The 17,485-nt window shown below is 51.4% G+C and overlaps 5 protein-coding genes across 6 annotated transcripts; 2 read left to right on the forward strand and 3 right to left on the reverse strand.

Annotated features, from left to right (window-relative positions):
• The first annotated feature begins 64 nt into the window (after positions 1 to 64).
• On the forward strand, positions 65 to 1,789 carry PV05_09323 (uncharacterized protein). Its single transcript, XM_013455649.1, has one exon. It carries the CDS (start codon positions 69 to 71, stop codon positions 1,518 to 1,520), a length of 1,452 nt encoding a protein of 483 aa, XP_013311103.1. The 5' UTR covers positions 65 to 68; the 3' UTR covers positions 1,521 to 1,789.
• On the reverse strand, positions 1,353 to 4,241 carry PV05_09324 (uncharacterized protein). Its single transcript, XM_013455650.1, has 2 exons — positions 2,427 to 4,241; positions 1,353 to 2,378 (listed from the first exon to the last, which is right to left on the reverse strand). Exons 1-2 carry the CDS (start codon positions 4,059 to 4,061, stop codon positions 1,707 to 1,709), a joined length of 2,307 nt encoding a protein of 768 aa, XP_013311104.1. The 5' UTR covers positions 4,062 to 4,241; the 3' UTR covers positions 1,353 to 1,706.
• A 128-nt stretch (positions 4,242 to 4,369) lies between these two features.
• On the forward strand, positions 4,370 to 8,989 carry PV05_09325 (uncharacterized protein). Its single transcript, XM_013455651.1, has one exon. It carries the CDS (start codon positions 4,607 to 4,609, stop codon positions 8,825 to 8,827), a length of 4,221 nt encoding a protein of 1,406 aa, XP_013311105.1. The 5' UTR covers positions 4,370 to 4,606; the 3' UTR covers positions 8,828 to 8,989.
• Positions 8,990 to 12,437: 3,448 nt separating this feature from the next.
• PV05_09326 (uncharacterized protein) lies at positions 12,438 to 14,073 on the reverse strand. The gene is made up of 2 exons (XM_013455652.1): positions 13,410 to 14,073; positions 12,438 to 13,350 (listed from the first exon to the last, which is right to left on the reverse strand). The coding sequence occupies exons 1-2, from the start codon at positions 13,898 to 13,900 to the stop codon at positions 12,849 to 12,851; spliced, it is 993 nt and encodes a 330-aa protein (XP_013311106.1). The 5' UTR covers positions 13,901 to 14,073; the 3' UTR covers positions 12,438 to 12,848.
• A 527-nt stretch (positions 14,074 to 14,600) lies between these two features.
• PV05_09327 lies at positions 14,601 to 16,994 on the reverse strand. 2 transcript variants are annotated; one of them, XM_013455654.1, is made up of 3 exons: positions 16,441 to 16,994; positions 16,281 to 16,378; positions 14,601 to 16,226 (listed from the first exon to the last, which is right to left on the reverse strand). In XM_013455654.1, the coding sequence occupies exons 1-3, from the start codon at positions 16,549 to 16,551 to the stop codon at positions 15,539 to 15,541; spliced, it is 897 nt and encodes a 298-aa protein (XP_013311108.1). In that variant the 5' UTR covers positions 16,552 to 16,994; the 3' UTR covers positions 14,601 to 15,538. The 2 variants fall into 2 exon arrangements, with proteins under 2 accessions (XP_013311108.1, XP_013311107.1); XM_013455653.1 differs by having other exon boundaries at positions 16,281 to 16,994.
• Positions 16,995 to 17,485: the final 491 nt, after the last annotated feature.

The raw sequence follows: 17,485 nt of genomic DNA on the forward strand, positions 1-17,485 counted from the left end.
GACCACTATTTTCGCAACTTTCCGCATCGACGAGTTGTCCGTTCACACTCTACCAACAACCAGACACGATGGAAGCAGATGAGCGGCCGACCAAGCTGAGGAAGCTCGATAATGGTGATGAAGTTCACAACATCGCTTCCGACGCTCATCTGCCGTCATACTCGATTGGAAATGCTTCAGCGTCCTTCCTGACCGCACCTTCTCACAACAGTAAGCCAGACGAGCATACTGCTAATGTCGCAGATCGAGCGCTACATGGTGATGATGAGGAGGGCGAATCCGGAGGTGATGTCGATATTGAAGACATTCCAGAATCACGACAGCGACAAGAGGATGGTGTGCCTGCAGAGCCTCTGTCGAAAAGCCAGTTGAAAAAACTCCGGAAGCGTGAAGAGTGGGAAGCAGGTCGAGGTTATCGCAAGCTGAAGAGGAAAGAGAAGCTACAAGAAAAAAGGGCTAGGAAGAAGGCTGCGAGAGAAGAGGAAGAGCTGCGTGTGGAACAGTTGAAAAAGGACGCTACCGAGCGAGGCGAAGATCCAGGTACTGTTTCCGCAGAGCTACAGAAGCCGGAGAAGCAGAAATCCCGCCGGCCAATTCAGTTGCCTGTCACAATTATCATCGACTGTGGCTTCGACGAGCTGATGATGGAGAAAGAGCGGATCTCACTGGGCTCTCAACTCACACGATCGTACTCTGATAATTACCGTGCACCATTTCAGGCACATCTTGTGATCAGTTCATGGGGAGGGCTACTGAAGGAGAGATTCGACACAGTTCTTAAGAAGCACTATCTGAATTGGAAGAACGTGACTTTCGAAGAAGGCGACTTCACAGAAGCTGCACGGAACGCGGAGGCATTCATGCACGGTCCAAAGGGGGGAAGGCTGGCAGGGTATTTCGAGGGGTTTGCTGTTGCGAACGGACATGTTGAGGCATTGACCACCACAAATGCGACCGTTCTAAAAACTCCTGCATCTGCCGCCGAGATTGAGAATTCCCATCAAACTGGAGATTCCTCCGCATCTGAAAAGCATGGCGCCGAGGAAGACCCAGCATCTGCGCAAAAAGACCTTCCGCCCTCTGATGCAACCTCTGAACCTGCTGTACACCCGCACAAGGGCGAGATTGTCTACCTTACCTCCGACTCCCCCGACACCTTGACCGAACTGTCGCCCTATTCAACCTATATTGTGGGCGGGCTTGTGGACAAGAACCGACACAAGGGTATCTGTTACAAGGTTGCGCAGGAGAAAGGGATCAAGACCGCAAAGCTTCCGATCGGAGAATACATGGACATGCAGTCTCGCAAGGTCCTCGCGACGAACCACGTCGTAGAGATTATGATTCGATGGCTGGAGTATGGCGACTGGGGAGAGGCTTTCATGAGAGTCATCCCAAAGCGAAAAGGCGGCAAGTTGAGGGAGGAGAGCAAGCCAAAGGCCGATGGCAGTGATGGTGAGGAGAATGATCATGAGCAGAACGGTAACGAAATGTCGACAGAACGGGTAGTTGCCTCCTGAGCAAACAGTACGCCTTCCACCCGCCAGGTTTTAACGATTGGGCATATTTGAGGCTTGCGAGCTTAACATGCCAACACTAAAATCCCACAAACAAGGCTTTTCGCGAAGTGCCGTCAAACTCCCACCATCCCCAACGCCAACCAGCTTTATTTGTTGCTAGACTCATTCGCACGCCTTCGTAACTCATCACATCACAGAGCAGTTTTCGACAGTAGATCTCATGGAATCTAGGTAGCCGGCCTCAGCATCTGCCTCTTCTTCCCAAGCACCTGGTTTTCTCTTGACGCCCTTGACGGTCATGCTCTGCTCGCCTACACCGTGCCACCATTTCATGATTTGCATGCTCTCGCCGTCCACATCAAGAACGTCGATCCTCCATCTACCGCCACTGACTTCGACAGTGGTCTTGCCTGATGGACAGTGGAACTCGGGAAGAAAGATTTCCGTCGGAATGTCCTCCTTCGTCGCGCGGTCGGCGATCAATTGGAAGGTGAAAGTCACACTGCGCAAGTCGAAGCCATAGCTGATCACATCACCTACTGTGGCAATGGGCGATGGTCGGACATACGCTTCAGCTGACCGGAGTCCAGGATTGGAAGTGAGGTCTGAAGGTGCGGAAGAAGGCTTCTGAACGATCTCGGGGTGCTTCAACACGTCTCTTAAGTTGGAAGGATTGACGATTGAAGACTCGGATAAGGTCGTGCCAGAGTATGAGCCGGACTTTTGGCCCAAGGAGGTGGTCGACGGATTTGCAGCGGTGAGGCTAGACATTGAAGAGCTACTGGGCAGAAGCTGATCATCAAGAGACACAATCGACAGGTCTTCGCCGTTCCACATATCACCCCATTGATGATTGTTCTGTCACGTATTAGTCGGGTGATCAAAGACTCGAGGGTGAATTCTTACCTGTCCAACATAAGTCCAAAGAGTGTACCCTTGCGCTCCCGATCCCTCTAGCGCATAGTGATTTGCATCCAGGGCTGAGGTTTGACTTGAGTAGTCCCCGGTCTTGTAGGCATACTTATCGTCCATGTCGAACGGTATTCCGATCTCCGTGAACATTGTCGGGTGCTCGCCTAGATGGTCAATTCCTTCGTCACGTATAGCTCTAAGTTGGTCTCGTAAACAGTTGCGGATGGCTGTCTGGCCTAATCTGACTGCAAACGCCGGATTCGAGTACCTATGCCGCAGCAGCCCAAAGACGTCCACGTTGTAGTATTTGTTCCAGTGTTTCTGGATCAAAGTGATTCCATCGTAATAGTGCGAAGCAAAGATAATCCTCTTTTCGTCGTCAGGAGTGTCCTTGATACGTGGAGGTATTTCGAGGACTGCGGACTGCAACAATATGATGCAGTCCTTGTGAATGGCTCGGATAGCGTCTCGGTACTTTCGATAGTGGTCCATATAGTATAGGTTGGTGAACTTTTCGTAGTCTAGCTTCGTACCGGACTTTGGGATGGAGGAAAAATAGTCCTTTTTCAACAACTGATCCTGGGTTGGATCCCAAACTCCATTCTGGGCCCATATACATTCCCCAAGCTTCCAACCTGGATCTCGTTTCCAGCCGTATCTGCTGTCATCCCGGTCTTTCGGCAGCCAGGCTGAGACGCCTTCGGGATCCACCAACTCCCTGCCACTTCTATATGGTCCAAAGGTGTTGAAATCATAGACATCAATTTCTGCCGCACGTCCAGCTCCAGTAAGCATTGCTTGCCACGGTGTAGGACATGTTCCTTTTCTCATCTTCAGGTCATCCGGGAGGGCATCTAGGTCTTCCCATCCTATTAGTCCTCGATGCGGTTCGTTCATTGTTTCCCACCCAATGATGCATTCATCTTCCAGTCCGCCAGCATCATGTATCTTCTGAGCTAGATGAGCGCAAGCAGCAATGAAATGGTCCGTCAAGTAGTCCTGGATGTTCTTGCCGTCTATGATTGCGTTGGGAGCAAAGTCTCGACCGGCGTAGAACAAGGTGAACGTGACTTGAGTGGCTAATCGGGTGTAGTTCGTGGGCCATAGCATTTTAGGGAACTTTGCGGGATCGGGCCAGGTGTTGTGGACAACCGCAGCTTGGTTGGCGGTAAAGGTCTCGGGATCTAGGCCACAAGCATGCAAAGTCCATAGGGGAGCGCCTGAGCCGCCAGTGAACCTTGACCAAACATCCTGATGAGGATCCATGAATACATACATGCCGTAGTCCTTTGCTATCCGCAAAATTTTGATGGTATGGTCGATGAAGTCCTCGTCATATTGACCTGGGCCAGCAGGCTCCAAAGCCTCCCATGTGAATATGTACCGTATGACATTATATCCCCATCTCTTCAGTCGTGCAAAGTGTACACGTGCCTCGTCTTCAGTGAATGGTCGACCTACGAAAGAGATGTTGTCTGTCTCGAAGAAGCCCTTGGGCTCATGAGACGGCTGGTCCGGGTAGCGGGGAAACTTGCTGTCGCCAGCGACATTTATGCCTCGGAAGGTGACTTCGCGATCTTTGGAGTCTCTGATCCTGATCCCGTCGATCCTGAGGCCTTGCGCCGCCATCCGAGCGCAGGAAGTCTGAGCAGCCCGTCAGAGCATGCGGCAAACAGGAGATGGTTGTATGGAGAGTCTCGGAGGTGTATGTGCTGTCACAAGAGGTGCTCAGCAGGGAAGGGGGTTCGAAAGAGATACTCGATTCTGTTCTCATGCGTTTGTCGGATGTCGTGGCTGTCGTCGTAATGGCGTGGTCATACGGAGTACAAGGGAAGGTCATTCAGCACCTAGACTTTCAGTGCTCCGCGGCAGCCGAAACTCGAGACGTCATTTTCCTGATTGGGATTTTTGTGGCATTCTTTGCGTCTCGTTTTCATGTCTCAGCGACTAGGATCTCTCAAGCATACACTTACGTGGCTGGCTGCTAGAGGCTCTGCCTGCTCGATTTCATTCTGGTGTGAGTGTTGTGGGTGAGGCAGACGAGACTGGTGTTGTGATGTCTTTAAGCAGATACTACCATCTCACTTAACATGGCAATGACTTTCCACTTAATCCCTACCGGCTGAATTTGAAAACAATATCCAAGCCTGGGACCACCCCTCAGTCGGCTCTCGATGGCTTCTTCGAAAGCGGCCTTGAAATCCATCAAGGCTTCTCTCGATGGAGACCGTTTCGAAAAAGCCGCCGATCAGGCTGAGGATCTGTTGAAACAAGACAACAAAAACCACACGGCCTTACTGTTTCTCGGATTTGCAAGAGAGAAGTTGGGTGATTTGGATGCTGCAGAAAAGGCCATTCGCAAAGCTGCCGACTGCAAACCTCAAGATGTCCAGGCCTACAAGGGCTTGATTACGCTCTATGAGAAGCAGGGTAGCGCTAAAGTCGACCAATATCACGATGTCGCATTCAAACTCGCCGAGATCTATGCTCAGCAAGAGGATAGAGCTCAATGCCAGAATGTCATCGACAAATATGAGCTCTTTGCAAAGAAACACGGTACCAAACCACAATACCGGCGGGCGCTGGAGCTTATCCTGCCGACATCTACCCTTTACCCGGTTCTAGAGGGTCAAATCATGCAGCCGAATCTTACCTACCGGCGCATCCTCGAATCAGCGGAGGCAGAAGAGAAAGAGTGGGTAAATACACAAATTGGAGAGAGACGAACACGTTTGGGAGCGAAGATTGACCAAGTAACGCGGCAAGTCAAGGCCGAAGCGATCAGCCAATTCCAAGTCGAAGAAAAATATGCGGCGCTCATTGACTGGACTCGAGACGATGATGCGCGCCATGATCTTGAGCAAAAGTTGTTTCAGCGTATGTATGACAATTTGCTTGTAGTACCACCAGAAACCAAGCATCAGCAACGCGACAAAGTCTTGAACATGGCCAACGGCATGGTCATTATCAAACAGCCCTTCCTTCTGGCTTGGAAAGTTGCACTAGAATGGGTCGATGCAGAAAATTTGAAAGATTGGGATGTCAACATATTCCGCGAATACATTAACTATTTTCCGGATGACGGTCTCAGCAAGATTCTCAAAGGGTTCTTAGACAGCGACTTTTCACCATTCCCGCATCCAGCGGAGGAGCCAACTGAAGAGGAGGGGAAAGTTGGGAAATTAAATGACACCGACCGGCTTATACTCATGAATGAGGGGCTCGAGGACTGTCCAGAGTCGCTTTTGGGTCACCGCCTAATGGCATGCACTTATATGCATTACGAAGACTGGCAAAGCACGGTGGACGTTGCAAGGAAGGCTCAGACCTTGCACAAAGAGGCAGAGCAACGATACGCTCTTGATCTGCAAAACAGCATTGACGGAGTCAACCTTATTCTAGCTGACGCTTTGATCAATCATCAATCTCCTCGTTATCACCCAGAGGCAAAGGCACTATTCCAAGAAGTCCTCCAACGCAAGCCAAAACTGACTGCGGCGTTGCTCGGCGTGGGCTTGATTTTCGAAGAGGATGAGGACTACCCCGAAGCCGTCAAATTTCTGCACCAGGCTGCCGGACGTGATCCTGATAATGTCAGGATCAAGCTCGAGCTCGCGTGGTGCCGAGCTCAGAACGGCGAATTGGATCACGGCCTCCATGACCTTCACGAAATCCTCTCAGTCATCGAATCTAACAAACAGCCGGATTTATCGGTGAAGTCTGTGGTCCTCTACCGCATAGCCTGGTGTCAGTGGCACGTCAATGCATCCATAGCAGCACGAAAAGACAAGTCGGGTCCTTATCAGTACCTCATTTCCTCTGTCAAAGCAAATCCAAGCTACGCTCCTGCGTATACCCTGCTCGGTATATACTTCCAGGACTACGGCAAGGGCAGCAGGAGCCAGGAACGAGCCAGAGTGGCGTTGCAGAAGGCGTTCGAGCTCTCTACTTCAGAACTTGAGGCTGCGCATAGGCTCGCAAAAGCGTTTGCGGATACGGCTGAATGGGATCTTGTTGAGTTGGTCGCACGACGCGTTGTCGCTTCGGGAAAAGCAAGACCTGCACCTGGATCCAAGAAGAGAGCATACAGTTGGCCATATGCCGCTCTAGGTGTGGTGCAAACAAACAGCCAGCAGTACTCCCAGAGTATAGTGTCCTTCCAGGCGGCCCTGAGAATTACACCGACCGACTACTATTCCTGGGTGGGCCTGGGAGAGAGTTACCACAATGCTGGTCGTCATGTTGCTGCAACAAGAGCATTTGCGAAAGCTGAAAGTCTCGATCATGGCCTGCCTCCGGACGAGACTTGGTTCGCAAAGTACATGCTCGCCAACGTTCAACGCGAAATGGGTCTCTTCGATGAGGCCATCAAAGCGTACAAGGAAGTTCTCGTGCTCAAGCCTGAAGAATTTGGGGTCCTACTTGCGTTGCTTCAGACTATTTCAGAAAGCGCATGGGCGAATGTCGCTCTCGGCATGTATGGCGAGGCTGTCAAGCTTGCGAATTCCGCAATCGAGGTGGCTACCAATATCGCCAAGAACAGTGTTCAATTCTTCAATCTGTGGAAAGCAGTTGGCGATGCTTGCTCTGTTCTGGGACACGTGAAGTTATATGCAGATGCAGCGAGTCTTGAATCACTTTCATCGTTGCTGCAGCTGTCCCCCGGAAGCGAGTTGGAGACTCTTGCCGATCTTGACCAGGTCAGTTTGGACACGCTCAAGGCTGGTGAGGGTGATTCCCACGCAGATACCGCCGGAAGATGCCTATATGCTGCGATTCTGGCGCATAAGCGAGCCGTCCATGCTTGTTCTGGAGATCAACACGCGCAAGCAGTGGCCTGGTATAACCTCGGTTGGGCTGAACATCAGGCATATATCTCCGGAGGGGAATTGATGAAGGCTGATGGCAAGAAGCCGCGTCGTTTTCTGAAAGCCGCCATCAAATGTTTCAAGCGTGCCATCGAGCTTGAAGCCAGCAACTCTGAGTTCTGGAACGCTCTCGGAGTGGCCACAATGACGCTTAGTCCTCAGGTCTCCCAGCACTCGTTCGTCCGGAGCCTACACCTCGCCGATCACAGTGCCAAAACCTGGACCAACCTCGGAGTTCTCTACCTGATTCATGGAGATCATCAACTTGCGAACGAAGCGTTCACCCGAGCACAATCAGAAGATCCCGAATATGCCGATGCTTGGATCGGACAAGGTTTGCTGGCTTTGCTATTCGGAAGCGTTGGTGAAGCAAGAGGACTTTTTATGCATGCGTTTGAAATTGCTGACTCGTCACTATTACCGCCAAAACGTCACTATGCAATGTCAGCTTTCGATTTCCTGCTCAAGGATCCTTCTAGATCCCAAGAAGTCGGCGTCCTCCTGCAACCACTATTTGCCATGCGCCAGTACCGTACTCTGCAGCCCAGCGACACAATCGCGACCCGTCTCATGGCTCTCCTGGCAGAGCGCGCCGGTGACCATGCCACCAGTGTCGAAGCACTTCGGGAAGTGTGCGATGCTGTCGAAGCGGAGTATGAGAAATTGGAGTCCAACGAGTACCTTGTCAGATTCGCCCAAGCGAAGGCGGATCTAGCCCGGGCACAGCTTGCGAGCGGCGACTACTCAGATGCTATTTCGAATGCAGAAACCGCACTCGACTTGTCTGGCGAAGCTGATGACTTTGGTCCGACATACGCAGAATCTCGGAGGAAATGGAGGCTGTCTGCGCACGTGTCGGCCGGCCTTGCACACAGCCACCTGCATAACATCGACGAATCTATCAACATGTTTCAAGCAGCGCTTGAAGAGTCTGAAAACCAGCCTGATGTCGTATGCATGCTTGCGCAGGTCTTGTGGGCAAAAGGTGGCTCGGCGGAAAAGGATGCTGCAAGATCACAACTCTTCGACGTTATTGAGAACAATCCCAAGCATGTGGAAGCCATAGCGCTCTTGGCCGCGATGGGGCTTCTCGACTATGACGAAGATGTCCTGGAAGCGGTCGAGGAGGATCTCAAAGCCTTGCGACGCGGTGATGAGATCGGAGTTTTAGACAAGATCAAGGTCACCAAGATCTTGGCTGGCATTGTTGGACGCAGACCAAAAGAGGCACATATTAGCCGAGCAGACCAAGTGGCCGTGATTGCAGAGGCTCTTAATGGGATCATGCTCGCACCCGGACAACCACAAGGATGGCTCGAGCTTTCACAAGCTGCCGAGGATGAAGATGCCAGGAACTACGCTGCGGAAATGGCTGTGCTCAATGCAAGCAGGCAAATTCCTCCAGGTGGAAGACTCGAAGCGGGTGAGCTAGCAAAGGCATATGTGGGGACGGGGCAGACTGAGGATCTTCTTCGAGCGAAGATGCTTGCACCATGGAGATTGGAGATTGATTGTGGAGCTGCTTGAGACCGAGCGGTTGTCGATGTGGACTGATGCTCCCGTGATGCTTCTCTAGTGTTGTATCGTATGAACGGCCCTTGTCAATCGGACAAGAAGAAGTGTATGATGATGGATAGATGAAAAGATAAGGCGATCTTGCCACCTAGGTTTCACAAACAAGCTCCTACCTTTCCACTGTGACTTTTTATTCATGCACCATGAAGATCGAGAAATGCGCACAGAAAATCCCGCGTATTATCTCCGCAAAGTTGAGGACGCCTACGCAAACTCCAAGATATTGTCTGCACGCCGCATGAAAAGCCTGATTCTGATAGTCTCATGTGAGCTCGGATGGGGTTATACTTCTGAGCGACCCTCACGAAGCGTTGCAACATGACAAGACATGCACGAGAGTAGCAAGATCCCACTAGAATGATACGGAAAAAGGAGTAGAGCCACGCTTACCAGTAACGGATATGGCTGGCACCCGTTGGGTAGGACTCGAAAATCCGAAAGAAACATTTCGTCGTGCAGATTGTGGGTTTGACTTCGGCGTGCCTGCCCGTGGATGATTCAGCTGCAGGCATGAAGTCAATTACGCGCGCTTCTGCCGATTTAGTGTGACTGGTCACGCTTTGAGGACCGGACACAAAGAAATTCCCAGTGTCGTACGAGGATCGTTGGACGATTTGCGGTGGTGGCAAGCCGATAGACTGCTGCTGAGACGACCGTATCAAGGACTGCCCGTGCCTTCACAGCTCCCAGCATGGGGCGGTTGTAAAGAAACTCTCCGCTGCGGCCATGTCAGCAATGCGGAGGGCGTATCCCGGGTACTTTTGAGGCCAAGCGAGATTTCTCATAATGGATCTGCCAGAGGAAAGTGGTCCCAGCACATCCTACACCAGACCTAGATAGTTTGGACCCTACCTTGGGTACTCGTCGAATCCGCTCGTCGAGGGCATGGCAATGTCAAGCAGGAAGCAAAGCCGTGGACCTGAACATAAGGCCCTGGGCAATGGTGGCTGGGCGAAAGCTGGCCCTGGGAGATTCCGAAGCGTCAGTTCGCGAGTCTGACATTCATCGCGGAGAGCCGAGAACGAGCCCCCAGACGATTGACGGCCTGACAAAGCTGCAGATGGCTTTGAGAGCCAGAGGTGCATAATGGCGGAGCTCTGGCTCTGCTGCACTGCTACTGCCCAGCAACGCAAGCTGGTGACAAGGACAAGGGGGTTAGGGCACCTGTACAACAGACCGTGGTCTCGAAAATTGGTGATAGAGGGTCGAATAGAGTTTCGCTTGTCGATTGCGGTCGCGCAGTCGGCGGGGATAAGCCATGGGAAGTCTGAAATCATTCACGCTCGTTTTGGATTCCGTGATCAAGAACTACCTAGAAGTCCGTGTTGGCCTTACGATGAAAAGGTATTGCTGTCTGCAAAGGACGCTCACCGCGCAATAGTGGAGTTCCAACTCGAGGCCGGATCGTCATGCCAAAGTTCGTACCTTGATTGATGACTCAGGATCCTGCAGGCAGGGCGCCCTGCCGTTCACGAGCATTATCAGTGTACATAGCAACGTGCGCCGTGCAGTCTATGGCGATTGGACCAGCCCCTTCGAAAGGGATTTCGACTGCTTCCGAAGATAGAAAAGGTCTGATGTTGAGATTAAGCTTTGCGGGAAATGCCAGAACTCAAGCATATGCCCTGATAGAGGGAAGGAAAGTCCCCGGTCGGTGCTAAGATGGTTGAAGGACCTGGGCCCAGAACCATGACTGAGATTTGGTGAGCATTCTTACTCAGCTTCAGCAGACCAATCAGCAAGAGACAGAGATGAACTTGAAACGGGAAAGGCGTCAACCGCGTTCTTGCTGAGGTTCTGTTGGTCGCTGTCGTGCTTAAGCATGTTATACGTTTGAAGCAAGCCGGGACTTGGTAGCTGTGATGCTGCGACCGTCTAATCGCATTCTATCGATGCAAGTGGGCGAACAAGGTAATATCAACTGAAGGTGGTGAAGCGCCCAATGAGCGTGATTAAAGGCGCGTCTTGTGAGAACCGCCGAGTTTGGGTTGTTTGATTACATTTGTGGACGAAAGGTGGTGGAAGAGAGTGCCGGAGGGGGAAGATTGTGTGATTTTGAAATGTCAATACAGAAGCTGAAATGACCTGTCATGAAGACCACCAGCATGTAATGCCCATACGGCTCCAATAATGCGAATTATGAGGCGTGAACAACATGAAAAGATTTAGGTAGGTAGCTTTTCCCGAAACGGACTTATGCAGCGAATTATGCATTGCCACCCTTGGCCTTAGCTAATACGGATGCATCAATCTGGCATTGTCCTCGTAGGCGGCGATGTTCAACATCATCTCTGGGATCAGCATGATCATATGATGCCTGTGCTTCTACGAGCATACTGTAGTAGGCCGATCCAAGAAGAAGCGAAGACTTTGGTAGGTGTTGTGGCCTTGACCATTGGCGAAATATCGAGCCCCCAGGGGTCTTGGCCTGGCTTTGGCCGCTGGCGTGTACGCTCAAGGCGTTCACAGCCCGTTTCTTGTCCCAGGTCTGGACCTTTCTCTACTAGGATGATTCTGTATGTGGGCGTCTCCTCATCCTCTTCGAAGAGTCTTGGGCTTCACGGCACACCACTTGGTGCTTGGTGCCTAGCCGGGATACGCGGGGAAGGTATTGGCAGCTTGGTCCTTTTCTTGGAATAGAGTTCCATTATTGCATTGATTGCAGGTTAACCGAGTACGTCGTGTACATAGCTCGATGGTAGGCGTCCCAGGGGCCAACCCCAGCTTCGTCGTATTGCTCGACTGCATTGCCATCGCATCTTGCTCCGTTTGAGGAAAAGCGTCCACGTCTGGTCGAGCAAGCCACGTACACTTCTGCAACGTGCCGCTGTGGTTGGCCTGAAATAGGATTCGGGTTGCATCTATATCCATAGTACGGATACGGAGTAGAGTTCTCGGGCAATAGGAGACTTCACCAGACGCGCTGAATGCTGGGCGCTGATGATACTTGCGCCTCAGGCGAGCCGTGTAGAGATTGGCACCTGGCGACCCGTGTCAGAAAGGAGGGGTGTTCTGCCCTGATCAGGCACAATCAAAGAATCATCCTCGGCTACGGAACAGTCGATTTCCGCCGCCGCGATCGTTCAACCTATGGCTTACTTAATACGGCCGCTAACGTAGTCTGTCCGTGTCTGTCACATCTGGGTGTCGATGATGCGATCGACCGCCCACACAGATGCCAAAAACTCTCCGAAAGAGGAGTGATTGATTATTTTTGTTATCTCTGGCATCTGCTTCTGATTCTGTACGGGAACTCTTCCGCATGCCAAACGTCACCTTTGTTTGGATCTGTCTGACAGAACCGAGTTTGCACCGTGCTTCGATAATACAATCTTCTGCCATCGTTTGATCGACGGCGAACAGGCCGCAATGACACAGATTATCGAAAACGATCACGAGCATCGAGAAGAGCACCGACCTCTTACCCCTGGTCTACCGTGGATCGGAGACGGATATCCATCCAGCCCTTTCGGCCTTAACTTGTGTCGTTACGCCCGAGGCACCACATGCATATCGACATATCTCGTACGAATAGACCAACCCATTATTTTCCTCCAGAGATGGAGTCTGCTCGCCAACCATGGAAATTAGAATATGAGGCATTTTACCGAGTACGGAGACAACAAAAGGGGTCACCTGAGGTTGACATTCGCCACGCGCCATCTTTTTTCGCTTTTTCCAATCTATCATAGTATAACCCTGAATTTGACGCTGGTCGACAAGATGCCCATCCTCTGACCAAGACCAAGCTTCTTGGGCAGTCCGATGCGTGCGCGGTGTGGCTTGCCGACGCTTCTGACTGGACCGTTCCCTTCCAAGTGCTCACTGGGTAAGATTCTAGAAAGTGGCCTAATTCTCTTGCTGCGGTCATCAATTGCTGCCACGTGTTCGCTACCTAGACAAAGCCGGTCGCAGATGAAATGGCATTTCTCCGAGTCGATACAGCCTTTGTCACACATCGTCAACAATCTTCTCATGCTTTCCAAGCCTTGTGGACTGTTTTGGCTCCCCAAAGTTGACCACGTTTCAACACAACCTGATTCTTCCATTCAGGCACATTGATGGCGTTGATATATCGTCCAGGTTCGACGCAAAACCCTGCTCGGGGCCCTCGGGCGGGTGTATCTTCCGTTGCAGCTTGATTGATATGTCTGCCAGTGTAGAACTGGAAGGAAGGCTCCGTGCTGAGAATGTCGAGGTGGATTTTCGTCTTCGGGTGACAAACGCTGATCAACGGCTTCAATGGCCTCTTCCGGGTGTCAAGTGGCAGATCATGTGTATCGGTATCGACAACAAAACAGTGATCGATATCAGGCTCCTGAGGGCCAAGGACGAAAGGCTTTTCCGCCTCAATGCCTGGGAAGTCCTCGATGGTGCCAAGAGGTATGTCAAACGCATCCACAGGCAAATGCTTCGAGGTATGAAGGGTCACCTCAGTGCCCTCGATCGTTGGACCATCACTTAAGTTGAAGTAGCTGGCGATAGTGTTAACACAGCCTTTGCTCGGGACTGTCTGTTCTGTTGGATGACTTACCCGTGGTTGGTTACGTTGACAATCGTTTCCTCGCATTCGGAACCAATGAACTCTACCTCGTACTCCGTTTCGAGGACTGTCTTGGAGATCCCAGCTTCATCCTCAGACCAAGCAGTATACCAAACTCTCAATTCCACCGTGCCGGGATACCCTTCTTCTCCATCGGGCGAAACATACGTGAACAAAACGCCTTCTTTACCATGCCGGTTGACAGGTTTCGGGCCGTCAAATTGTTTCTTGCCCCATCCTTTTGACCCTCCGTGGAGAGAATTTGGAGCATTATTGGCAGCCAGCTTGTAAATTTTGCCATTCAGGTTGAACTCGGCATTTTTGATTCGGTTTGCAACTCGACCAATGGTCTCTCCATAGAATGGAGAGTCAGCATACGGCTCCGGTCTGGGATAGCCCAGAACGATGTTGTGGCCAGCGACTTTGAACTCCTGGATGATAGCTCCTTGAGGTAGGAAGGAGAAATTCGACTCTGACGACATGACTTCCGCTGAAATATACGATGTAGGGTGCACTAGACCAATGGCTTGCGGGTATGGCAAACCAAAGCTTCGACGAAATGGCGACGCAGATCTGGAAATTCAAACTGATATCATGTAGAAATGACCAGTTTTGAGATCAGGACGACGATGTTGCGTCGTTTGGCATATCCCCGGTGTTCACATTTATCCGGTCTACAGCCTGCTATAGGCTGAATTCACGCCCAGAGCCTACATATACTCTGGGCGCGGGGAAATGAGTGGCTTCTTGAGCAGAGAACCGAAAACATTCCAGAAAGTGTTCAAGCACAATGGAGATTTCTCAGCAAATCTTATGGACGGTCATGTTTTCTGTATGCCGCCCAGCGGCGCCCCGTTGTAAATGCTCTGATCGATTTTGGGAATCGAAAGGCGAATCATCAACCAATTTTACAGTAATGCTCGCACCGATCTCGCCTTCCTCGCTTGCATCATCATCATCGCCGTCCATCAACCCCCGAACAGCAGGCTTATTTGATAGCATGTTCCCTGATGGCTGTGGGGAATCAAGTGAAATCTGGCTCGCACGAACATAAGATGAAAATTCTAGGATCACAACTTGCGTTGGTAGACCACTGACAGCATCCATGACGAATACAGCCGTGGGCCAACGGCCATGCCAAAGAGGTTCTCTAATAATTCGCAAAAGGCTTTCCAAGCCCCGAGGAGAACGGACGGTCAAGACTCGAAACTTTCCAAAGTCGTGACGAAATAATGAAGCTGCAGTGGGAACCGAAGGTTGTGAATGTTGTAAGATAGAACATGGGTGGACAAGCCTGACAAGCCTGCCTGACTCAGGCATATGGCTGCAGAGACGGCTCGGTATACGCGCGCCACCTGTATAGCCATACTACATCACGGAGCGAGCGCAATTTAATGCTTGTCGCCTAGCGCAGTGGAAAGGCAAGAGCGCTATGCGATACCTTACTCACAACTTTGGCTTTTCGAACGTCAATCACGAAGTATATCTGGATGACAATGAAGTTACTTCGGACAAACTTGCTCAGCACCTGAACTGCCAGTTTCTTGAACTGGTTGCGAGCTGTCGGGGGCCCAAGCACCTAGTCATGCATATATCCAAAAGCCTGAGACGAACGATAAACTGGTTCAGTAGCAAACGATCCGAAAACGCGGCTTGCACCTCGACCTCGGTAAGGCGTGCACCTCCATTCTGCTGATCGTATTCCTTATCCACGTCATGTTATCCCGCCCAATTCGTATCATTAACTGGTATATAGCTAAAATTTGACATGATGAGACATGAGTGAACCATGTCAGCACATACTTTCCATTCTCACACTTCTCGTCGGTTCCTGTGGGCGCCAGACGAACGATGCTCCATAGCTGAGCCGCCCGAAACGCCACAGGACTGTGCCGCCCGGTTGATGTTATACACTTACTTGATGACGTTCAACGTGAAAAGAGATAAACCGCTCCAGAATCCAGTTCCCACGGCAGAAGGAGAAGCTTCGTACATGGCCTTGCCGTGCCGGGCTCCCATTCTCGGGTTTCCGGTCAGGAGGCTGCCCTAACTCCGATTCGCCCGCTTTGGATGCATTACATATACTGGTGAAAATCATGTATCGTATCCGGCCAATCAGGTCATGCCAGCATGGTCGGGTTGAAATACCGTTGAAGATCTTCCTGGCCAGCCCAGTCTTTCATCGTTAGACAGGGGTTGATAGCTGCAGGCATGATGTGGTCTTGGGACATGGCTGGAGGAAAGGACGTCAGATCAAATGATGAGTCCACCAGAGGTGAGCCGAATTGGTTGATGAAATCCATGGAATTGTCGAACTCGCCGACAGGGGTAGTCCAGCTAAGATTCGATTGCAGGTTGACGGCGTGGGGGTAGGTGTGTGATTTCGTGGGAGGGACAGCTCGGGCGTTCTGAGGATAAGGACTCCGGTTCGGAGGTGTGGGAGGAAGCTGGTGGAGGCTGAATGGATTGGTAAAGTTGGGCCTCTGGGCTACAGGCTCGTAAATGGGCGAAGGAGCACTGCTGTCGGTATGTGAATCATGTGAAGGTTGCCGTTGCATGAAGCCAGCTCCGTCGTCGATCAGCCTCTGCTGTAAGGCGTTCAAGTCCTCTTCGAATGCCTCGTGTGTAGTATTGCCGTCTTGTTTCAACGCGCCCAGTCTCTCCAAGATGTCATGGGTCAAGGGCGTGCCACTGCCGGTCTCTTTCAAGGGCGCTCCGGTCCAACCCTGACCATTCTGTAGTCGCTTGTACAACTCTTGTAGGCCGGTAACGAGTTGTGCTTGTTGGCTCTCGAGCATTTCTACGTAGCTGCGAGCGAGTCAGATCAGGACAATTGCAGAGAAGCAGACGCTGGCGACTTACCCTTTGGGATAGACCTTGTCATGAGACTTCTTTCGTTCTCCGAAGACGCAGATGGCGTTGTCCGCTTTGCACCGACTGCATGGACTGGCACCGTCGCACTGGAAACAAATCAGACTTGGCCTCGGCACCAAACCAGGACCAAGTGGTACTCGAGACGAACCTTGGATTTCTTTAATCGACATCGGTCACAAGCCTTGCATACTCGTTTTCGAATGCCACCATCGAGGGGAGATGAAGGTTCCAACGGAGGAGTCATGATCGTAGCGCCCATTGCTGGGTAGTCCAGGTGTTTCCAAGGGAAGGCAAGTATATCGTCGTGCCTAATTCGAGGGTCGACAAGGGGAGGGGAGGCGCACCATAGGACACAGGTCTCTAAGGCAAGATATAGTCAGGCCAGACAGTTCAAGGCCGGGGCAACACGAGGCAAAGTCAGCTTATTGAAGTAGACGAAGGATACGAAGGAGACTGGGGGTATGTGCACATTGCTAGAGGGGAGGAGCATTGAGAACATCAGGCCCTATATATCGTTAGCAGAGGCTGGGTTAGTAAGATGGCAAGCAACCGCATCAAGTGGAGCCATATGTTGAATGAGCATGAGGCATAGTTTGGTCAGTTACTTGGGACGCTGAGCTTTGCAGCCCAGGGCGCGAGCGGCCCAAAAAGTTTGCGATGCACGTACTCGTGAAAGCCACAAAAGATGATGCATGACCGGGGTGTTGAATGAAGACTGAGTAAGGCAGTAAGGTAGGAGTGGACCCCGACTAAAACTAAACATTTGGCCAAGGGGGATTGGATCCTTTTCCTTTTGATGACATGATGCTCAGAAACTTGAAGATTTGGCACCAGCAGCAACTGGCAGGGGACCCAGCTTGGTGCGATTACATCTGGCGCATGCTGCGTCAGTCACAGTCATAAGGACACCCAGGCACCGTTTAGGGTTAGTCGGCAGGGAACCCTGCGCTCTTGATGCGCCTTTTTGTGCAGCAAGTTGCTCGCAAGTCTAATAGTCTCAAATCCCGACACGAAAAGACTGGGGATTTCTCTCGGGCAGTCGGCAGCGCACGACTAGCATTATTCGGCACACGGTCATTCCTCAGTTGCGAAGGAGCGAGACTCTTTCCCTTTTGGTTGCCGTGGTCGGCGATTAGTGAATGCCTACCTATCAGAGGAAGTATATCATAGCTTGAGATGGACCTGACTTTGCG

Source organism: Exophiala xenobiotica, assembly GCF_000835505.1.
Source record: "Exophiala xenobiotica strain CBS 118157 unplaced genomic scaffold supercont1.6, whole genome shotgun sequence".
NCBI lineage: Eukaryota > Fungi > Ascomycota > Eurotiomycetes > Chaetothyriales > Herpotrichiellaceae > Exophiala > Exophiala xenobiotica.